The 23,292-nt window shown below is 37.4% G+C and overlaps 1 protein-coding gene across 2 annotated transcripts in view; it reads right to left on the reverse strand.

The window, feature by feature from the left end:
• Positions 1 to 23,292, reverse strand: part of Slit2 (slit guidance ligand 2) — a 338,826-nt gene that overhangs the window by 4,600 nt on the left and 310,934 nt on the right. For both annotated transcript variants that reach the window (XM_048415124.3, XM_048415123.3), the window contains 4 exons: positions 18,322 to 18,459; positions 17,990 to 18,230; positions 16,633 to 16,763; positions 5,230 to 5,384 (listed from right to left, as the gene is read on the reverse strand). In XM_048415124.3, coding sequence (XP_048271081.1) covers positions 5,230 to 5,384; positions 16,633 to 16,763; positions 17,990 to 18,230; positions 18,322 to 18,459 — 665 coding nt within the window. The remainder of the gene's footprint in view (positions 1 to 5,229; positions 5,385 to 16,632; positions 16,764 to 17,989; positions 18,231 to 18,321; positions 18,460 to 23,292) is intronic.

Below are 23,292 nucleotides of genomic sequence, written 5' to 3' on the forward strand. Positions count from 1 at the left end.
GTCTTAACAGGCACCCAAGTCAGTCATCTAGGTATGCAAAGCCGCTAGTGTAGAGGTTGAGTCTCTATACTGGTTGAGTGGTTAATCTTCATTAACAAGTTAACATGATTTATAATCACTGTGTATCTGAGTTTCTCTTCTTGATCCTGTCGTAAAATTCCCCGACAAAAGCAACCCAAAGGAGAAAGACTTATTTCAACGTTCAGTTCAAGACTACAGTCCATCACGGCAACAAAGTCTATACATCTCATGTAGAATCAGGAAGCAGAGATGGAGGCAAGCCGGAACTCAGCTCACTTTATACATGTTAGAATCCCGAATACCCGCCCAGGGAATGGTGACACTCTTACTAAGATGGGTCGTCACACTTCAATTTTCTTAACCCTCACATCCGTGCTCAAAGGCTAAATAATCCTTCACTGGGAAATACAACTCAGGGTATACGCAGAAAGGTTTAACACAACAAGGAGACAGACAGATGGTGAACGTGGCTGTTAAAGTATCAGGGGCTGAGATCGAAGGTTCAATACAAAGAAAAAACAGCATGGAGTGTTTGCATTCCTCTCACTGCTACCTGACTGCTTCAATGTAACTAGCTGCTTCATAGTTCATGACTTTCCTACTGAGATGCACTGTGCTCTCTGACCCTATAAATTAGAATAAACCCTTTCTTCTTCAAGTCTATTTATTTACTGACAGTGCAAGCAGAAAAGTTACTTAGGGAGTATACCCTGGCTAGTTATTTTCCTGTTCTGGGACTCAGTTGCCTCACCTCTACCACTGCTCCAGCCAAGAGCAGTCATTCGTTAGCTTCGCCTAAGTGTTTGTTCAAAGAGCATCTTTCTGTCCCTGCCTATCCTGAGATGCTGATCTTAGGTGGAAGAGGACAAGCGCAAAATTCTAAATGTCAATATGCAACACAAGTGATTCTGATGTGGGGGTGCACAGCCACACTAGAAGAGGTCCTGGGTTGTTTGTCTTTAATTTAAAGATCTGTGTCTGGCTGTGGAGAGTGTACTACTACACCAAGCTTGAGGCAGGCCGTTGACCATTTCCAGAAGAGTACCACTGACAGGAAATTTTTTCCTGTGGGGAAAGTCTTTTTAAATTGCGTTTACCCATCACAAACATGACCCTTATTTTGGGTCATTTCTTAAAACAGTTAAAAATGGACATCTTCCAAAGCTATTTTTGATGCCCATTTGGATGGAGATATGACATTTATTTGTGCACGTATCCAGACTAAATTGAGACTGGCAAAGGTCCTCAGCAGGGAGAAGCAATGCATGAACTTGTTTCATTTAGTCCCAAAGCTTACAACCACAGATGGTGTAGTTTTGATGGTTAAAAAAAAAATCTATAAAACAACACAGCTACACACCATATACAGACTCAGCTTTCAATAGCCTATAAAATTAAAACCTTTTCTCAGTTATTTTTGGACCTGAGGATTGGACCCATACACCTTCCACTAACATACTAACCACATGTTCTACCTTGAATTACCCCTGTAACCAAGAACTATTCTGGGCAGAACTTTCAAATGCATAGTTAGAGCACTGGTTTTTAGCTGATAAACAGAAGCAGATCTTTATTTAATGAAGCTGTAATTTACAACACAGCTGAGGACGGCCTGGAACCATAAACACCATTGCTTCAGCCAATCCTTGGATTCTGTAATCCAAGATTTTGCTTCTAAACACATTTTTGCATTTTGTGGACTTATAGTTGGAAGTAAATCAATCCATCAATCAATCAGTAAATAACTCAGTAAATAGATTTTTTTAAAAAGCGCCTTTGCAGTCTCTTTATGTTTTAAAATTACTCTAAGGGGAAGAGTGTCATTATTGAAATCTTTTGTCCAAAGGTAACACTATTTTGGTAATTTATGTCTAGACACCTATATCTTTGTCTTACCCACTCTCCTGATAGTTATAATAAGTGTTCTAGTTCAATTATTAGATGGAAAAACATTAACATTCTTCTGGTTTATGTTACATAAAGACAATATCAATGATAGTCAGTAATGCAGGAGCATGCTTAGCTGCATTACCAGTTTGCATTTTTCCCAGAGAATGCTTCTGTAAAGGACCAATGTTTAGGATATATGAGGGTACTCTCCTCAGGCACAGCTCTGGCTTTAACTAGACTTAACCTTGTTTTCATTTTGTTGACTCAGCTCCCCTGCCTCTGCCATGTGACAGTTGGAATGTGGTCTTCTGGGTTCCTTGCATTTTACAGTCAGAATCACCACTGAGACCACATTCTGGGGAAGAAGTAGATGGGCTGGGTGTGGTCTTGGGCAGTAAGGCTAATACCAAGGTGGTTTCCCTTAGGCCTGAATACTCAGAGGTGCTTCTGGGTTCTTCTGAGACCTCTAATCTGAGAGGATTAGCACTTTTCAATTGAGAGTTTAATTTTTCCCCCATTTAAAAAAAGTTCTGTCTCAAACAATTTTATCTGTATTAAAAAAACCCTAAAGACCATATTCTAGAAGCATTAAAGCATTAGCTCTTAAAGCATTCATTGAAATATTTTTGAATAAAAGCACCATAAATTCAAGTCAAGGACAAATTCAGAAGGAAAGGCAAAACCATATTACTTAAGCCATTTTGTTTGCTGATTTTTGTAAAAAAGAAAGTGGCAATGCAGGCTGCATTGCGGTCAGAAAGACCTGGACGTAAATAATTGTCTACTATAATTTAGCTTTGCAAATTTGGAAAAGCTTTATAAAATTCTTGAGGCTGTTCCTTTGGGACTTTGAAATAGAGAAAATATTGTTTACCTTCTGGTTTTACTTCAATTTCCCCTGAAAATGAAAGGTTGCACCACTAAAAGCAGTGCCATATAAATAAAAACACTATTTAAAAGAGAAGCAAGCACTATGTTGGTTCCAGCAAATGCTGAAAATATATAACTCATCCCTTTTCCATCGTGGTTGACCCTCAAGGCTGACTTTTCACACTGCAAGGCAACTCTGTTCACTGCAGAATGGGTGAAAATAGAAATTTAAGCCAGAGGCAATCTCAGATGGAGAGGGGAGGCGGCACTAAGTCCCACCCACCTCCTAGGAACTGCTGACAATAATTTGTACTGGAAGAGGGAAGTCTTATTTAAGTGATACTCCAGGGAAATTGAGCAAACTCCAGTAGAAGTCGTCACACACTGAACAACTGTGGGCAGCGCAAACTGTACTTTGTTTTGCTTTGTTGTTTAAAGAAAAAAAAAAGGACACAGATGTGGGTGGCTAGGGAAAGTGTGATAGATTAATAAGGAAAAGAGGGAGGGATGGATACAATCAAAACTCATCATTTCAAGTAACTAATTTTTAAAAAAAGTATCTCATAATACTCATAGTTGTGAGTCCTATGAACTGGTGAGGTCACTTAGTTTGCCGAGTATAGTCAGTCTTCAAGATGGCAATTGTAATGCCACATCAGTAACTCAGAAATGTGTCTGTATGCTTCATGATGTCATTTGACATCACTTTGTCAAGTGACATTTATTTTTCAATTTTGTGACACTGATGATCCATTAAGGTGGTTCTCAGGATGTAGGAAATACCCTATCAGCAGTGATAGAATTGAATGAAAGGTGCAGAAATTTTCCTAACCTTTTATAACAGCATCAATATTCTATGATTTTTTAATTATTGAAATTATTGAAAATGGAAATATTCTGAATTTAGGTCACAATTACAAGAAATAGTTTCATAGAAGGTTTGGAAGGTTTAAAACATAAAGCAAATAAAACCAGCCTACAAACCACAACCCCAGAGAACTTAGACAACAATGAGGACCCTAAGAGAGACTTACATAGATTTAATCTACATGGGAAGTAGAAAAACACAAGATCTCCTGCGTAAATTGGGAGCATGGGGACTTTGGGGGAGGACTGAAGGGGGGAAGGGAGAGGTAGGGAGGGGAGCAGAGAAAAATGTAGAGCTCAATAAAAATCAATAAAAAAGATAATTGAATAGCATCTTGAAGTTAGTCTTTTATAGAGATTGAGAACATCATAAAAATGCTTATCTGAGGTGTGTTGAATTGTTTAGAGGCTTTAGTTATCTGTTAATTAAGTTAATTTTATGACCTTGATGATTTAATTTATTATATTTCAATTCAATATCACATGCCTTATTGTCTTTTTCCTGAATTTTACAATTCTGCCTCTAATTCACACTTTCTCTTCCAGACACAGACAATGATAGAGTTCTATTCTTTACAGGTTTTTCTCCTCCAACTTCTTTATCTCTCTGCCTCTGTCTCTGTTTGTCTCTCTTCCCCAACTTCATTCTTACTGCTTAGAGTGACTGTCCCATTTCTAGCACCAGTCGACCTTGCCAAGGTCTTCTCTTTTTCCTTCACTATAAACGCCTATCTAAGCAAATATACTTCCTACTAGTCTGATAAAATCTTACAATGTGAGCCGCTGATTATTTCATTGAGCTTCAATGACAATTATCTATCAGTTTAACTTTGATGAACTTCCAGAAATATCAGCATGACAACATTGGGTTGAGCTGATATTATCTGCATCATTAAGGGAGCTGGACTGGAGATTCTTCCTACTTTGTATTAAACTTGTTTAATCGTGTGTGTGTGTGTGTGTGTGTTCAGGTACATGAACACATGTGTATGTGCATGTGTGTGTGGAGGCTAGAAAACAACTTCTGAATCCTTTCTCAGCATCTCTGTACCTTTTCTTTCGAAATAGGTTCTCCCATTTCCCTGGATCTCCCATTTGGATAGTAGGCAAACAGATCTACTATGCCCTAGGGATCTGCTTGTCAAACTCTTCAGCACTGAAATTGTAAGCAAATCACAATGCCTGGTATTTCACATGGGTTCTGGGTATTTAACTCAGGTTCTTGAGCACTTTATACACTGAGGTGGCTCCCTAGTCTTATTTTATAATTTTCTAACTTAATTACTAACCAATTTTCTGCTTCTGTCTGCAGACAGTAATAAAATTAAATGACACTATATATAAATTACCTAGCTAGCATGACATAGATGAAGAACTAATACCCTTCTCTGACCGATGACATACTGAGTTAGACCCCAAACCAAGATGACCGAATGGTCCTTTAAGAGACACTCCCATCTCATTCAATTACAATGATTGATCAGTGTCAATGATCATGGCACCAGGCACCAGTAACTTCAGATTTGATCTATAATGAGAAGCACAGATTTGGAAGACCACTGGATATGGAAGGAAGTTCACCTCCTACGTAAAGTGGGGAGTCAAAATTCAGAGTAGATTGTTTTGACAAGTTGGTGATGACTTTAGGGCTTCCTCCATCCACGGAGAGGGAAAGACTCGAATCCAGGGTCAGTAGCTCCACAATGTGGAAGTTTCCATCATTGATTGTCTCCACACTGCAATGGAAGAAAAGAAATAAATGGAAAACTTGAAACATAGTTCAAATACAAACTTCAATAATCTCAGCTTCAGAAGAGACATGCATAGCCAACATTAAAGAGATTGACTTTTAAAAAACTATTCTGAAGGAGATAAAATTAAAAACACAGACAAGAATTATAGGTTAATTTAAGTTGTTAAAGCTACTTAAAAATAAGCCTGAGCTAATAGGCCAAACACTTCGTAATTAATATAAGCCTCTGCTTGTTTCTTTGGAACTGAACTGCCTGGCAGGACAGAAATTTCTGTTTACACATTTTTTTTCTTTTAAAAATGTTTTGAGGTTGTAATATAATTGCATCATTTCCCCCTTACCTTTCTGTCCTTCAACCTTTATTATGTACACTGGTTTGCTGTTCTAATTTGACTTCATTTTCTTTATTTGTTGTCACACCTTCATGCACACAACAGACCCACACTCACACCCACAACCACTATCACGTTTTCCTTCTAAAAACCTTTAAGAAAATTAAAGAAATTAAGAAAATGCAAATCCATAGCATGGATAGGAGGAGAAATATTAAGGAATGGATGCTAACAAACAATGAAGATTAAAACATAAGATGAAGTGTGATTCAATTTGTTAATAGATGCTGTATGGGTTTTTAACTGTTTTAAACTATACATAGCTTTGGTTTTAAACTGGCCTAAAATCTTAGCAGGGTAAATGCTCAGTGCCATGTCAGGAAGACTCCCACAATTCAATACACAGACAAAAGATGCCACAAAAGAAGCTGGGTTAAACCAACAAATACTGAACATCAAAGACCTAATAGACTGCAATACTGTCTAAATGGCTTAGCAAAGGGTCAAACATGGACATGTGTGGGGTGTGATAGAAACATAGTTTGTGAATGTGAATGCATAACACTGGTTACAAAAATGATTGGTCCATTTTCTGGTACTAATACTTAAATTTTCAAAGAGTTCAAGGGTAGAAACTAACAGAAAAATGCACCAATATTTCTGCATATTTTCACCACCAGAACCTAATCATATCCCACTGCTTGTTGACCAAAACCAAAAAGGTTTTATTTGAGGAAAGTTTAAAACATTGTTCAGAAATATGAAGATGTTTGAAATCTTTGGTAGAGCAGTGACAAGTTCCCATGACTGTGGCTGTGGAAGTGGTTCAACAAGCAAAGTGCCCGTTGTTAAGTATAAAGACATGAATTCACATCCACCGTGTCCACATAAGAGCTAGCGGATACAATGTACTCTGTAACCCCAATACCAAAGGAGTAGACACAGTTGGATCCTTAAAGGACTTGGGCTAAAACGCATAGATAAATCTGTAAGCATCAAATAGTTCAGTGGAAAGAGGCAGAGAGTCATGGAGGGAGTAACCTTTTGTGGCCATAAGCAAAGATGCACACACGAGCACATACTTGCAAACAACACTTTCTCTCTCTCTTTCTCTCTCTCTCTCTCTCTCTCTCTCTCTCTCTCTCTCTCTCTCTCTCTCTCTCACACACACACACACACACACACACACACACACACTTAAAAAAGAGTTCACATTGGCAGGGGTCTTTGACACCTTGTCTCACATATCATTTAAGAAATAAATATGTGTCTAATCTACATGGGAAGCAGAAAAAGACAAGATCCCCTGAATAAACTGGGAACATGGGGACCATGGGAGAGGGTTGAAGGGGAGAGGGGAGAAATGGAGGGGAGCAGAGAAAATATATAGCTCAAAATATCAATAAAAAAGGAAAAAGGAAATTAATAAATATGTGGGTCAAGGGATGGAAGAACACATCTTCAAAAGTAATTGTTGCTGAAGCTTGATGACACGAATTTTATTCCCAGAAACTGAGATCTGACTCTCGAATGTTTCCTCTGACTTCCTGCTATGTCATACGTGTGCATGCATGCATGCCTTGAGTGGGAATACACACACACACACACACACACACACACACACACGTAGTAAATAAAGTAAAATTAAATGGACATGTCAATTGATATTTTTCCTTCTACACATTTAATTATCTTATCATTCAGCAATACTAAAATCAGCAAATGAGGCAATTTACTGCCTAATAAAGTTTTGCAGTGTAAGGTTGTTTAAATATGAGCTTCTTCCTTTATGCATTTTGAACAAAGGACCAAGAGGATCTAATGCCCATGAACTGTAGCAACAACCATCATGAATGAAACAGTGGGGTGTGTGTATCTTCGTGGTAACCAACAGCACTCTAATTGAACTTGAGGCCATGCAAACAAGAGGAAACTAATGCCTGGTATTGGAATTCTAGCAAACTACCCAGGTCCAATGACATCTTAAATTCAATGGGAGAATCTACAACTACTACCACTTTCCCATACCAGCACAGTCCCTAACTACATTCTAAATACTTACACACACAGAAAAATGTAACTTTCACCTCTCACCACATACTTTTCTCTTGGCAACCGATAGGGCATTACAGAAAACGACAACTCATCCAAATGCACAGTAGTCATGCGGTAGTACCCAGCAAACTGATCTACAACACTATACCTAAGACTTGGGGACATTGCAGAGGAGGAGCAGAAAGATTATAAACCGGAGGAACAGCACCGTGAATCCTAGAAAAGATAGGACTATACAAATAGACATGCTAATTAGAATAAGAAAATCTTACAGGGCCATTGCCTTGTATAAAGAAATGTAGGCAACTAAAGAATGCTGAGAGCAGGAGTAATAACCTTCCCTAGCAAAGACCTTTGCAATTGGTTATCCCATACCAGCTTGTTAGTCTGAAAACATGTACATACAAGAAATGTACATACATTTTACACACTGTGCACGTTGTATTTACATATTTAGGAGTGAAAAATGTATCAACTATAAAGAAATATAGAAAACTCGAGTTTAGAAGAGAGAAAGAAAATACTACATGGAAGGGGTTGAAAACAGGAAAAGGAGGAAGCAGGAAGCAAATAATGTCATTTTTTCTTCTACACCCTTTTAAAGATTTATTATTTTATATATATGGTTTTTTTCCTATGTGTAAATCTGTGCACACATCATCTTAATATATGCAGAGGTCAGAAGAAGGCATTGAGTTCCCTAGAAATGGAGTTTTTGATAATTATATTTTAATTTCAAATGATAAAAAGTAATTAAGAAAATGCCCCTCTTCCAAAGAGATTTATTGAGTTTTACTGTAAGCACTTGGTTAAACTGAGGTAAATTTGGATTAGAGTTCTTCTTTTGTTTTATTAAATGTTTGAGAAGTTATTTTATTAAGTCTTTCATAAATTATTTTACGGCAACACACTTCAGTTCTCTCTGGCTAATGCTATAAACATTTCCCCATTTCACAGCTAGCTTTGCTTCAAGAAGAAGTCATTTTAAAAGCATGCACCGCATAACAAGTTAAATATTAGGTATTAGTCTCAATACGTTCATCAGCAACATCATACAATATATTCTCAAATCCTAAGCAAAAGTTTGATTTAGTTCAGTTTAATATATCACTTGAAAGAAAATGCCAAAAATCAATAAAAAGGTAACTTCTTTGAGGTATATCTTATTCAGGGGACCAAAAGTTACAAACTGAAGCACTAAAGTATAGATAAACATAACAAAGTTAGTAGATACACAGAGCGAAGGTCATAGCCAATGGATGCTCCCCCTGAGAGCATATGCAACTTAAAATGGTTTTATATGGATCTTCTATAAACACTGACCTTAATTAGATTATAAATATTAATACAGAGTCACCTTTTTTTTTCCTCTTTAAAATTGAGAAGAAAAGGCTTACATCTACTGAGGAATGAGCTCTTGCTCACATATTGATTTTAGACGATCAATCCAGACATGTCATTGCTAATGAAGGTGTTTGGTGCAGTAAAATTGAGTGACTCAAGACCTTTAACATTTTCTGCTCCTTAACGCAGCCTTCCAGCTGGGAAGCAAGAGGTAGGTCATTTCATCAGGAACTCAATTTACTTACCAATCATTTTCTTGTTTGTTCTACGTTTCATTTGTTTTCAAGTTTTACATCTTTAATGCAAGCTAAATTGTAAGCTACTTTAAAGTAAGGGCCATATGTTATTTTTTTCTATATATTTTCAAGTGTTCATGTGAATATATGATAAATTTTAGGCACTCAATAAGCAAGCTGTATAAATAAAAGGGAGACATATTAAAGATGTCGGGAATTGCTATTCGCTATATTACTAGGCAATAATTATATCCAATAGGCTTCTGGCATATTTAGAAATGGCTTTTTTTGATATATTTTAATCAAAAGCATTATTATTACTAAGGATAGTGCTGAGAGGTATAAGTTGCTTAGCTTGCCCTACTTCTAATGGAATGAGTGTCCTAGGGCAGTTGGGACCATTTCTTCTTCATCATTGAAGAAATGTAAGTAATAAGGGCAAAAATTATTTGACACTATGAGTGAAGTACCGTTTACGCACATTACACACACTTATAATAGCTCTCTGAAGCCTCAGAAGAGCTGAACATCGTGTCACCAAAGATGACGGAAGTAGCTGGCGGCTAAACAGAGCCGAAACCAGGACACCTGCTTTGTGTCTCTATGCTTTTAAATTATCACGTGACACCTTTTCAAATAAAAATTACTGTACCCATAACAAGCTTGTAATATTTGGTAAGCATCCTGGTTAACCTGCTATTCCAAGACCTTCCAAATAATTCAGGAAGAATTGTAATTTGTTACATTTTAAGTAAATTTATATGGGGATTGTGCAACTTGGTACACCTAAGGAAAATCACTGAATTGGAAAAAGATTGAGCAATCTCACGACGAGGGCCTGAAGGTTATACAAATGCATATTAAGTATGTTTGCACATGGGGTCTGTATCCTACTTTCCAAATATGAGTAAGATTCACGGTGAGATTTTTCTCTCACTCAACAGTCTTACTGTCTAAACTGATAAAAGCCTGATAATAATAACTACTGAGGATGATTCTATTTTTACAATTCTAAAAAGAAGTGAGGCCTGATCTTGACCTTTTAAAAGGTTTATAAAGCTAATGACTTTAGTGTCTCTGTTTGTTGAAAAAATATGGTACCACAGGACCTCAAATGATTATGTCTGACTGAAAAATATTCCAAACCCAAATTGGTGTTTCATGCTATCTTGTCTAGTAAGGGTGGCGCTGGGCTATTTAGGAACGTTTTACTGGTATGTTCTTTTAAAGTTAAAGCAATATAGGCACTCCAACATTTCCACAATAAGACTGAGATGCCATTGATTTTACAGTCCATCATAGTCACCTCCCTCCAGGTCCTGCTGCGGTGCACGGTGCCCTCTGGGGTTACGATAATATTGATAAACTTCCTTTCTCCACTCCCCGAGGGAATGATACATATGTGAGGACTCACAAAAAGTAGCCACTGAACCACTTAGCCATGCCCCATCCAACTGGGTGCGTAAATTTTATTTAGTACCATTAATATGTAATTCAGGCTCACTACTTTCATCTATTACCCTAGATTTTGTTTATTTGAACTTCTGCACTGAAAATCGTTACAAGAAAACCATGCAATTTTCCAACCATGTGGTTTACTACATAAAAACAGCTTAAAAATTTGGAAAGAAAACTGAAACTCTAAAATGTTCACCCTTCTCTTTCATCTTTCTACACAGCAGAACTTATTAACAATGGGGTTTTATATCTGTGCAAACTATTAGTTTGTAAGTATTTCAATAATTTAATAAGGATGAAAATTCTAAAATCCTTTTCATTTCTTCCTTTCCTCCTTCCTTCCTTCCCCTGTCTCCCATTTCTCTTTTTGGTTTTCTCTTTTTTCTCTCTCCTTTCCTTCTTTTCTTTCTTCCTCCCTCCCTCCCTTCCTCCCTCCCTCCCTCCCTCCCTCCCTCCCTCCCTCCCTCCCTCCCTCCCTCCCTTCCTTCCTTTCTTCCTTTCCTTCTTTCTTATTTTTGTGACAGTGGGATCCAGTTGTTTTGCCTTAAAAGATTTAAATATCTGTTGACAAAATTCGTACAAGGATACAGGACTCTAGCAGTAGGTAAGAAGAGTTATCATCTCATGTTGATATCCTTATGCTGGGGATGACTCATCCATATAGAGTATATGATAATAATATCTGTTAAGAAAACATTTCTGCCTATGTTTTTAAATTAAAGGAAGTGGGAAGCCAAGTGAGAGTAAAGATATTTATATCTACTCAATGCATTAGAGTTTTTCAGTTTTTCTAGTTTTTGAAATAATGTATTTTTGTCAGTATTTATATAAACGGATTCAATAAATAAAATCTACTGAAATGGACAGAAGGGAACTACAGTCTGTGAGACAGGGGGCTCTCAGCAGTATCTCTATGCACCATTGTCCAGAGATGAGGACAATCCACAAACCACCAACAGTATGAGGTATTGGGAGCCTCCCAGATGTCCCGTCCAGCACTGTGGCATTTGTATGTACCCTTTCAACATTTCCCAACAGCGTGCGGTTCTAACCCTTGAGATGAAATGGAAGATGTTCAGAGAGACGGCATAACTTGCTCAACATTACATTGCTCATGGTGATACCGTCCCGGAGAGCATGTGTTCCGTCATTTGTTACACCGCTTACTTCACATTTGTTTATTGTAGATCAGATCCCTGTAGTTTGTAAGGCAAAGCAATCAGCCTTTGGGGGAGAGAAAGTCTGTATGCATAGCATTTGATGACTCCTGCATTAGAAATGTCATGGACGTGGCTGATATTAAGACAGCATCAAGCCTGAGATCACACATTTTAGGTCAGAAACACAGCCTAAGTTATTCTGCTCACACAAGTTGTTATTAAAGTCTACTCAATGGAAGACAGCATTGCCTGTGAGTTCATAAGACATAAAATATTTCACACCCTGGAGACCCCAGAATCAATAAAGCATGGGGGGCAGTATTTTCCTCTTACTGCCTGTATTCCTGGTGCTGGAAATCTATACATTTCTTAAAAAGATCACAGTCTTCTGTGATGATATAAGAAATAAGTGGTAAGACAAGCTACTTTATTAGTACTGAAAAAGCAAAAAAATTTACATCTTCTGCTTCATCAACATCCATAGGTATGTTAGCTACTCTCTCAATTTTCTAAAACTTTATTTTTTATTTTTTACAAATTATGTGTATATGCCTGCGTGTGGGTGTATGCTCGTGAGTGTAGATATCCGCAGAGGTCAGAGGCGCTCCTACTGTGGATGCTGGCACTCCTCTGGAAGCAGCTAGTGCGCTTATCTGCTGAACTATTTGAAGCCTTTCTAATTTATAAATAGCAGCTGATGGCGTTTACAGTGCTGTTATTTTCTCAGAAAAAAATGACCTTTGTTTAATCAAAGAAAAAAGTCATGTTTTATTAAAAACAATATTCTCTCTATCTAGATGAGAAAAAACACCTTTGAAGGAAAATATATCAATGTATATCTGACCCTATGAAACCATTATCGTTCTGCTAATTTATTTGAAACAATAACTGACACCACTAAGAATAATCCTATAGGAAAAATAACCAGATACATGATTTTCTCTAATATCCCAAAATAAACTTCACCTTAATCAAAGTTGAGAAGGAATCAATCAAATGATAAAGTGTACTTAATGTAAAAAAGTTAATTTCCATATGCAATTTCCTCAAGAGCACTAAGCAATGCATAATGTAGAAAAAAAAATGTCGCTCAGCAAAGGGAAATTTACATCACATAAATCACAAGCAAGGAAACCAAACACAAACAAGAACAGTTATCCAAAATAAGAACACTTAATTACGTCCTTTAATGCAACATAAATTTATATACTTTTAATAATGTTCTAGAGAGTTGATAAGGAATATGATTTGAACATTAATTTAACTGGATATAAAGTAACTCACAAGAGCTGGCTGGCTGCGCTGGTGCTATTGATGGGTTTTTACTAAAGCAATGTGGAAGTGGAGTCTTTCTCTCATGACTTCTAGAAAAGGGGGAACAAGCACAAAGGCTGTACCATTTTGTGACTCTTGGAGATAAGCCAGAAAGTCAGAGCAGTATTTAACTGCACAGTGTACACGGAATGAAAGAGAGGATTAGACACAAACCAATCCCACTGCAGATGCTACGGAGCCAGCCTGTGAATGAAGAATGTGATGGATATTTGGCTTTGTACTGAAGAAACTTAAAACAAAATGTAATTTTGGGGAATTTTTAATTAGTGAAGCTATTATTATTATTTATTTATTTATATTGTTTAACTAGTTTGCTTATTTTGCTTTCCCACATAATCCCACAGGAAAGAACTATTATTTATTATCTGCATGTTTAGGTGAAGATTAGACGGTGATGATGTATTTAACCCACAGTTCCGGGGCATAGTCCTTTCTCTATTATTTCATGATTTTGTTTGAGTGTTGATGACATTCAATTGGTCTAAAACTCAAAATAATGTGTGGTGGCATCCATGCAGAAATCATGCTTCCACACCCTCCCTTTTAATGTCCATCGTTACTTCATGTAAAGACCTGGAATATGAGTGCTTGCATTCCTTTAATCTCCTCTGACACCTTTTGCACTTCTTATCTTAATTTTTTTTATACAAAGTCTCTCTATTATTATATAGCTCTGGCCATCTTGGAACTCCCTAGGTAGACCAGGCTGGCCTTGAACTCCCAGGGATTCACCTGTCTCTGCTTCCCAAGTTCTGGAATCAAAGGTGCATGCCACTACAGTCTACCTCCAGTTTTTATTTTAAATTGAATATTACACATTGATAATCTCAATTTCTTGCCACTATTTCCCCATTTTTCTTTCCTCCCTAACTTTTTACCTTTTTGTCCTTAGAAATATTATTAATTTTCTTAACTTTCAAACATTTTCAATTAATATACACCTGAACTTTAGGTAATTGTTTCCTGCCTTTTTAAACTATAAAATAAAGTAATAGCCTTCTCAAACTGTGTGTTTTAATTTGAGAAACAGGAATTAAATAGAACTGATGTGCCAATACCTGATAATACATGTTCTTATTCTATAATTTTTAAAACAGAAACATGAGTTTTTGGTTTTAAATGGAGAGTGGAGAGCAACATGGTATTCTTTTCATAACTGTCACAGGACATAAGCTATTTTTAATTGAGGCAAAAAATGGCAATGAACATAGAATCAAACAAACACAAAATGCCCTTTCCAGTAAGTTTTCTTCTGGATAAAATTACTTGAGTTCCTTCAACTTATCTAGAAATATTTTGGTATATTGTATGTGAAAACTAGCTTTAGTATGCCAGCACAAGAATCTTCACTATGGTTTGGAAGAGTTCTATACTGCTTCATTGTCATGAAAGAGCAAAAATAAAATAAAATAAAATGAACCACAGTATAGAATCTTTTTATGGGCTGAAACACTATATAATTTAAAGTTTAAAGATATATATTTATATATATTATAAATATAACATGTTTATATAACATATATATATATATATATATATATAAAATATATAATGTTGGCAGTAATTCGTCAACATTTGGGGGCATTGTTTTCCACTTGAAAATAAATAATTATGTATCTATTTCCATGCTCTAAATAAAATAGTCCCAAGTGGGCTAGCTCACCACCAACAGAACTGATCAAATTCCACTCATGGCTTCAATTAGTATCTACTTTCCCAGAATTGTTTATAAAGGAGCCAATAAGCTCATGGAGGCATTTGAAGCACATTCGTATATGCACAGATAACACCAATAAGATTGAGACAATTTACTATATGTTAAGTCAGAATCAACACACAGTCATTTGTAGTCAAGTGTTTTTGACCTACAGATGTGTTTTGCTCATAAATATGGTGCCGTAAATGTGAATCAATTTAGGCATAGTGATACAGGCTTTTAATTCCAGCACTCAGGAAGCAGAGACAGGTAGATATCTTAGTTAGAGTCCAGTCTAATCCACAGAGAGAGCTCCAGGACAGACAGGACTAAATAGAGCAACCCTGTCTTGAAACAACAACAACTACAACAATGTGAATCAACGTGTAAAAGAAAGAAAAAAAATCATAGTGAGAAAATAAACGAACGACAGACTTGGAACAATATGTTGCATGACAGCAACCAAAGAGAACTGAGTAGAAGAGAGATTTGATTTTCTTTCCCTATCATCACAATCACTTCTTCTACACTGCCTACCTCAGAGTTCTTTGTCTCATATACTCACAAAGCAGACTTTTAAAAAATGAAAGTATGAGAGCCTAGTCTTTCCCTACAATTGACTTGCTTAATTCATTTAAGTTACCTTCCTGGAAAAACTATGCTTTAGATTATGAAGCCTGATCTAAAGATGATTTTTACTGTTAGTTTTACATGTGAAGTAATGTCTGCTGCATGATCAAGGATTATTGGATACTTTGTTTATGATCTAACAAATAAAGCTTTCCTGAAGATCAGAGCACAAAATTAGCCACGCTAGTCAACCATTTAGGCAAGGCAATGGTGGCACATACCTTTAATACCAGCAGCCACACTAGTTAGCCATAGAGTCTGGGCTGTGGTAGTGCCCATCTTTATTACCAGCACAAGAGAGGAATATAAGGCCAGATGAGACAGGAACTCATTCTCATTTCAGTCTGAAGATTCCGTAGAATTAAGCACTCTCTTGTGGTAGTTTGCTTTGCTTCTCTGATCTTTCAGCTTGAACCTCAATATCTGTCTCTGAGTTTTTATGTTTTAGGCTACACAATAGCATGAGTATATCATTATGCTGATATCTAATATCTAAATAAATATCTAAACTTCAATGCAACAGTGTTGAAGAGTAGGGAAGCTATGAGGTAATTACTACGAGGTAATTAGATCATAAGGACTCTACTCTCCCTTGGGTAAAGCCTGAAGCTTCATGGAGAGGATTAGTTAGCTTGAGTGGGTCCCTGTGGAAGGCAAAGATCAGCCCTCTTCCCTCCCCCATCTTTGGCATATTTTTTTTTGTTGCCATTTTGCATTCTACGAGAAGATGATACCGCGCAAAGGTTCAACTTTACGAGATGTGGCTATCCTTATCCTGGATTTTCTAGTTTGTAAATTATATAAAAAAAATTCTGATATTTTTGTTACTCAATCTCCAGTATCCTGCCATAGAATTTCATAAAGAATTAAGCCACCTGCTATCACCAAAATATTCCCATCCCTTCCCATTATAGGACTGTAGAAGAGAAGCAGTTCTTTATTGAATAAGCTTTTTCACCTTTACCAGTAATTGAGAGATCTTCACCTGTAAATGGCCGAAGCCGGGTGAGAGCCGGTGTCATAGCTGGCTCGGACTCGCCCTCGATAGAGTTCCACAGCAATGTGGTCTTTGTCACCTTTATACAGGAGGATGCCGCTGTCTTCATCTGTGGCAATCTAGTAGGAGGTAGCCCTGATGTTAGGATGCACAGTCAACCAAATGTATTCATCCAAAGAAACAGGCAAATAAGTGAGTGAGGGCTTTTCACTACGGTTTGTCTGGTGGTTATGAGAAAATAATACTTGTTGAAATTACTGCTTAAAGGTAACTTGTCTGTGAATTGTTCTGTTGTAAATAAATCAAAAAAAATTTAGAAAATCAATAATAACCATTTAAGGAAACGTGTTAGATGTCATGTGAGAATTGTCTTTATTGGGCATTTTTATGTGTCTGTAGTTTTATTTTGATTTGTTTTGTACCTACTCCAAGCTTTATTATTGGCATATACTAAATGTGACTATATTAAGCAAAATGGATTCTCATACAAAGTTATTTACACTCATGTCATGTAGAGATAAATCGGCTACATCTGCTATTACATTACCTTTTTTAATTCTTTTGGGGACTTTTGAAGTATTTAAGTGTAAGTTAGGAATTAAAAGAACCAACACCAGTGAACTTCACAAAATTATTCAACATGGCAAGCACTAGAAGCTGGGGTGTGAAGAGTGATACTTAAATGAAACCTGCCTCCCTCCCAGGGTTCTTGCCTCATAATTTCAGAATCCCTGCCCCTATTTTCAGTGTCACAGCAAAAAGTATAAATAAATAAAAGAAGGGAAAAGTCGCTGGAAGTTGGTCAAAGTTCATTTAAATTTAAAATATACTAAATAATTTCATTTACTTATTAAGCAAGAATGTAGCCCAATTTGTCCAAAATACTGTACATATATTATCCCTAATCTAGTACAATTCATACATTAGGGGTACAAGAATTTTGCTTAATGGCAATTGTCTTAGTAGCAAGACATAAAAATGTTTGTTAATTTCATGCCTTTTCCTCAAGGCTCTGTGTGGAGAGTTACAGGTGATGTTCAAGTCAAGATGCTGTGCCTCAGCTGTGTGCTTCTCAGCGGCAAGTTTCCCAAAACACAGTTCCCATGTGCAGAGATTAAGGGCAGAACTCTAAAAATTAATGGGCACAACTTCACTTAAAGTATAAAATAGAGTGGCAATTTTAAAACAGATGCCCCCCCCCACTCCTCATCCTTTAGTGAATTAACATACTGCCTCTTGAAAGGAAGAATTCTGAAGCTTTTCACACAGGGAAGATTTTCTTCCCCGTGTCAGTCAGGTAAATGTGACCCCCAATCAGTTGAGCTCCTTGGAGGGGACAACTCACCTGAAGTGTAATGTTCGTCTGGGGCCGGACCTTGGCTGAAGGAATCTGGAGATAGGACTCTTTGTTTACAAAATTCACACTGACCAATTTTTCACACTTCTCCCCCAGGTAGCCAGGCAAGCACTGGCATATTGGCTCATTGATCCTGATGATGCACTGAGCTCCGTTCTGACAATCAAAATTATCACAGGGGCTGGTGCGAGGGAGGACCATGGGTGGAGAAAACTCACAGAACAAGCCACTGGGAAACAGAAAGACAAATTCGATTAGGTTAGATGCGCTAGAGTCCTCGAACTATCCCCCTACATAGAAACGTGCCATCATGTCCTCACCTGTAGCCTTCAGGACAGACGCACGTGTAACCGTTCACCGCGTCCGTGCAGTGGGCACCGTTTCGGCACTTGTTATCTTGGCAATCATCAAAATCAATGTCGCAGTGCTCGCCAATGTACCCTGGGGTGCAGTCACACCTATTTCAGCGAGGAGATAAATTTGCAAACTTTTGACTTAGTCTAAAGATCACAGAAAACAGTGGCATTGCATCGGACTAAAACGGCGCCATCTTAACATAAAAAGGTAATTAATAGATATCTACAAAACAGTACAGGCCACACTGTGAAGCTTGGGTTTCTTACTGTCTGCCAGAGGAAAGGCCATTAATTCCTTGATGATGGGGCAACGTAAATCAAAACACAAAGAAGCTCATTGTACCAGGGTTTTTATTTCTTCCCTTTCTCTTTCTCGCCCCAGAGTGCCTGAAATGCCCTTTATTTCTGTTCTTCTTAATTCCATGATCCATTTTGATAGTGAAAGTTTTATATGTTGATTTATAAAGGAGATTTATAAACTTGCTGCAATTGCCCTGCCTCTGACTCCTGAGTTCTGCAGTTACAGTCAAATGGGACCGTGACTGGCCCATTTACAAAGGATATGAACTATATTTTAAAAGCAGTAACAATTTTATTTTCTCACAGTCTAGAAAACTAGAACATAACATGACTTAAGAAAATGAAACTAATGATATTAGACAACCTAATTTAAATTTATTAATTATGGAAAAATTGGGTTGAACTGATAGGTTGGGATACTGGATGAAATACAAAATTTCGAATTCCCTTCTCTCTTCTCTTCCCAGTCACTCCCCACTACCCCCTCTGTTCCCATCCCAATACACTCCTCTGTTTCTGTTTAGGAAAGAACAGGTCTCCCATGAGCAACAACAAAACATGGCATATGAAGCTGTAGTAAGACTAAGGACCTCCCTATGTATGAAGGCTGGGCCAGGCGACTCAGTATGGGGAGTAGGGTCCCCAAAATTCTGAGGTTTCATTAGATTCTTTACTCAGATTGTGTAGAGGCAGAAAAGGTGTCAATTGTATTGATAATAAGAGACTGGAGGAATGCAAATTATACCACTGAGCATCTCCTCAGTCCAGTACACATTTTAAGACTATGGGTTCAGTGAACCCATTGTAGCATTCTACAACTCTGTGACGTTATGTCCTCTGTACAGGTATAGTCACTGTGGTAGAAGAAGCTCAAGCCCATATTCACTGGTAAGCACTTGTAAGTGCTTCATGTGGGATCTAGAGAATTTGACCAGAGCCTGGACCCTGAGCTAGTGTACCTCACTGACGGATAACCAGCTGCTCAAGGGTTCCTTTCAAAACTCTGCTCTGGTGCTGACCACTGCAAACTCCAGCTCTGGCATTAAGAAGCCAGGACTTCATGAGCCTCTAGGGAATCACATACACTGCAAAATATAATGGCTTACCGACTACCGTAGCCCTCACTTAATCATGGTTACAGCTATCCATGGTGTAAATTATTCACAGAGTTCAGATACCAACAACAACACAACACTGTGTTTTATTTTGTGCATCTTCTAGAGTAGCATCAGATCCTGTACTGTCTACTGTGTCCACTCCTGAAGATTTATCATCCACATATGCATGCTGGATATCTGTTACATTCTTAATAGGAATGAAATAAAGCCTTTGTAATCACATCCGCTTTTACAGTACTGAAATATGACGTGTTAAGGGGACCCTTAGGTAGTAATTACACTCAATGTCACTATGCCTGTTGCTCAAATCTTGTTGACACTGCATCATCTGACATATCATAAGAAAGATGAGGTAGGTTGACTCCCAGTTTCCTGAGAAACCGCCACACTGATTTCCAAAGTGGCTGCACAAGTTTGCATTCCCACCAACAATGGATGAGTGTTCCCCTCACTCCACATCCTCTCCAGCATAGGCTATCATTGGTGTTTTTGAGTTTAGCTGTTCTGACAGGTGTAAGATGGTATCTCAAAGTTGTTTTGATTTGCATTTCCCTGATTGCTAAGGAGGTTGAGCATGACCTTAAGTGTCTTTTGGCCATTCGAAGTTCTTCTGTTGAGAATTCTCTGTTCAGTTCAGTACCCCATTTTTAAATTGGGTTAATTAGAGTTTTAGTGTCTAATTTCTTCAGTTCTTTGTATACGTTGGAGATCAGACCTTTCTGAATGTGGCTGGCAACGAAGGCTGACTGAGAAGCCAAGGACAATGGCACTGGGTTTTGATTCTACTGCATGGACTGACTTTGTGGGAGCTTGGTTTGTTTAGATGCTCACCTTTATAGACCTGGATGGAGGGGGGAGGACCTTGGACTTACCATGGAGCAGGGAACCATGACTGCTCTTAGGACTAGAAAGGGAGGGGAGGTAGGGATGGGGAGGGAAAAGGGAGGCGAAGAGGATGTGGAAATTTTTAATAAATAAATACATAAATAAAATAAACTGTGGAGAAAAATAAAAAAATGCTTCATTGATAAAAAAAGAAAGATGAACAGAGTTTAGTACAATACTTGAGAGCAAGGGGATACCTTTACATAATTTTTATTATGGCATCTTGTTAAAAATTTTGTTATTTATAACTATTCGTCTCTTCTTTTACCTACGTTGCCAGCTGTATTTTATCTTTAAAAAGTATAAGAAAAATAATTCTATATAGGAATTTGTAGTGTCTAGCATATCAAACATATTATGGATAAGAGTCATACTCCCATATATGTTGTGAAGCTGCAGGGACATTGGAACTTATACAGGTCTGGTCATAGTTGGGGATAACTCTTGTCATAGCCCTTTCCATGATCACTCTTTCCTCATAGCATTTTCCTTTTGTGATTTGTTCAGTTAACATAATGGGGTTTCAACGAGTGTCTTTCTCTTGAGTTTAAAGGAAGATTCATTTCTATGTTTTACACACACACACACACACACACTCACGACAGAAAATTATATTTTTTCCCCACAGACTTTGGGCTTTGCAGTTATGCACAATTCATATTCCATTCTGGCTTCACTGTTAAGTGTGTAATTGTTTATCTAACAAATCAACATTTATATTTTCTTGCTTAATGAAACTGTGTCTTTCAACATTCACCACAGGATGTTTTAATATATGTACAGATTGGGCAATGATACCCATGATCAAAGTAATTAAATATCCATCACTTCACTGTGGTGGTTAGCACTGTCTGCTTGACAGGGGTCACATGGGAGAAAGGCCTCTGGGCATGCTTTTGAGGATGTACAGAGGTGAAACAAGAAGACCCAGTCCTGGTGGGTGGTGCCATTTCCTGCCTGAGATCCCGGACTTTACAGGCAGAGAGAGAGAGAGAGAGAGAGAGAGAGAGAGAGAGAGAGAGAGAGAGAGAGGAGAGAGAGTTGAACAGATGTCTATATTTACCTTTCTGTCTGCTTTCTCAGATGATGAGATCTGTCCAGCTGTGTCCTGTTCCTGTCACCCTAAGCCACTGGCCATGAAGGATTGTACATTGGGTTGGGAGCCAGGACAAAAGCCTTTGCCTCCATGTGGTTTTTGTCAGGCCGTTTTGTGATATCAACAGAAGAAACTAATGTTTCCCCTCCCAACTAACCTTTAATTTTTTATTTTAATTTAATCTTATCTCTTTGGAAATGTAGGATGTAGTTAACTCTAGCCATCATTCCTACATTAGTTAGGTCTCAGAACTCACTCATCTCTTCACTATAGAATCTCAATATTGGGAACTAACATTCATCCATTTCCATTACACCGATATCATAGCATTACCTCTATACTCTGATTCTATGAGTTTTACTGTTAAAATTCCAAATAGAAGTAACATCTCATATCATCTGTCTTCCTATATCAGACTTATTTCATACGCTGTAAAACAGCATTTTTGTAAAACTAAGGCATGGAATCTAACTTTTCCTTTCTTATCTGTAGAATGGCATTATAATTCCTACTCTACAAGCATGTTAAATATTAAGTAAACTGTTATATATAAAGTCATTATCATATTGTTCAGCTACCTTCATGTTCAAAAAGCAATTATCATATTTTTAACTATGAGTCTTGATAATTCTAGAAAGGTCTTTATATGTATTATATACTAGTGAAGCAGTATTCTATAAAAAAATTAAGTATTTAAGTGAATAAAGATAGTTTAAAAGTCTTCCTGATTGAATGTGGCATTACAGAGTGCCAAGAGCATTGCCTAAAGATGCAAACTCAGGTGCTTGACTGGAGAGTGGATGCATTAAAACAAACAGGAGAACACTTCTTCTTAGAGAGCCGTTCAGGTGGCATGTGTGGCTTAGGAACAAAATGAGCCCACTGTATAAGTGTGCTTGCACCTCAACTGGTTGGCTTTAATACTACATCACCATAAAGTGAAGCAAGCAGCAAGTCTGACACTAAATGGACCCTAAGTGGTCATACACATTTTCAAATAGATGGACTGGTCTTGGAAGGAAACTTCCATCATTGTTAATGTGGGCAGCGCCACTGAAGTGCTGAGCATTAAAAAAAGAAGACACACTTTGAAATGCTCTGAATTATTTATCTGAGAAAAGAAAGCAAAGTAAAAGATAAGAGAACCACACCACATTTAACACAGTAGCTGTCTAGGAGATAGTTTATACCCTCTTTTTCCCCCAAACACTATCTTTTAAGCCCTTCGGAACTAGCAGCTATATCATGACCGATTATTCTGTCTTTCTCTTGTTTTAAAGCAGGAAGAAACATTTAAATAAGAATTCCCTAAACCTTCTACTATGAACAAAGTTCATCATATCTCTTCAATTCTACTATATGAGGAGGAGTGAGGGAGGATATATAAAATATAAACTATACTGTTTATGACTATAAATGCAAACTAAGAAAGACGTATTCTTCAAAATACTGCTGTTGGCATACCATGCTCTAAAAATAACTCAAAGCAACTCAGGAGATTTATGAAATGTATAATAAAAGATGAAAAGTAAAACC

Source organism: Myodes glareolus, chromosome 8 (genome assembly GCF_982192425.1).
Source record: "Myodes glareolus chromosome 8, mMyoGla1.1, whole genome shotgun sequence".
Classification (NCBI taxonomy): domain Eukaryota; kingdom Metazoa; phylum Chordata; class Mammalia; order Rodentia; family Cricetidae; genus Myodes; species Myodes glareolus.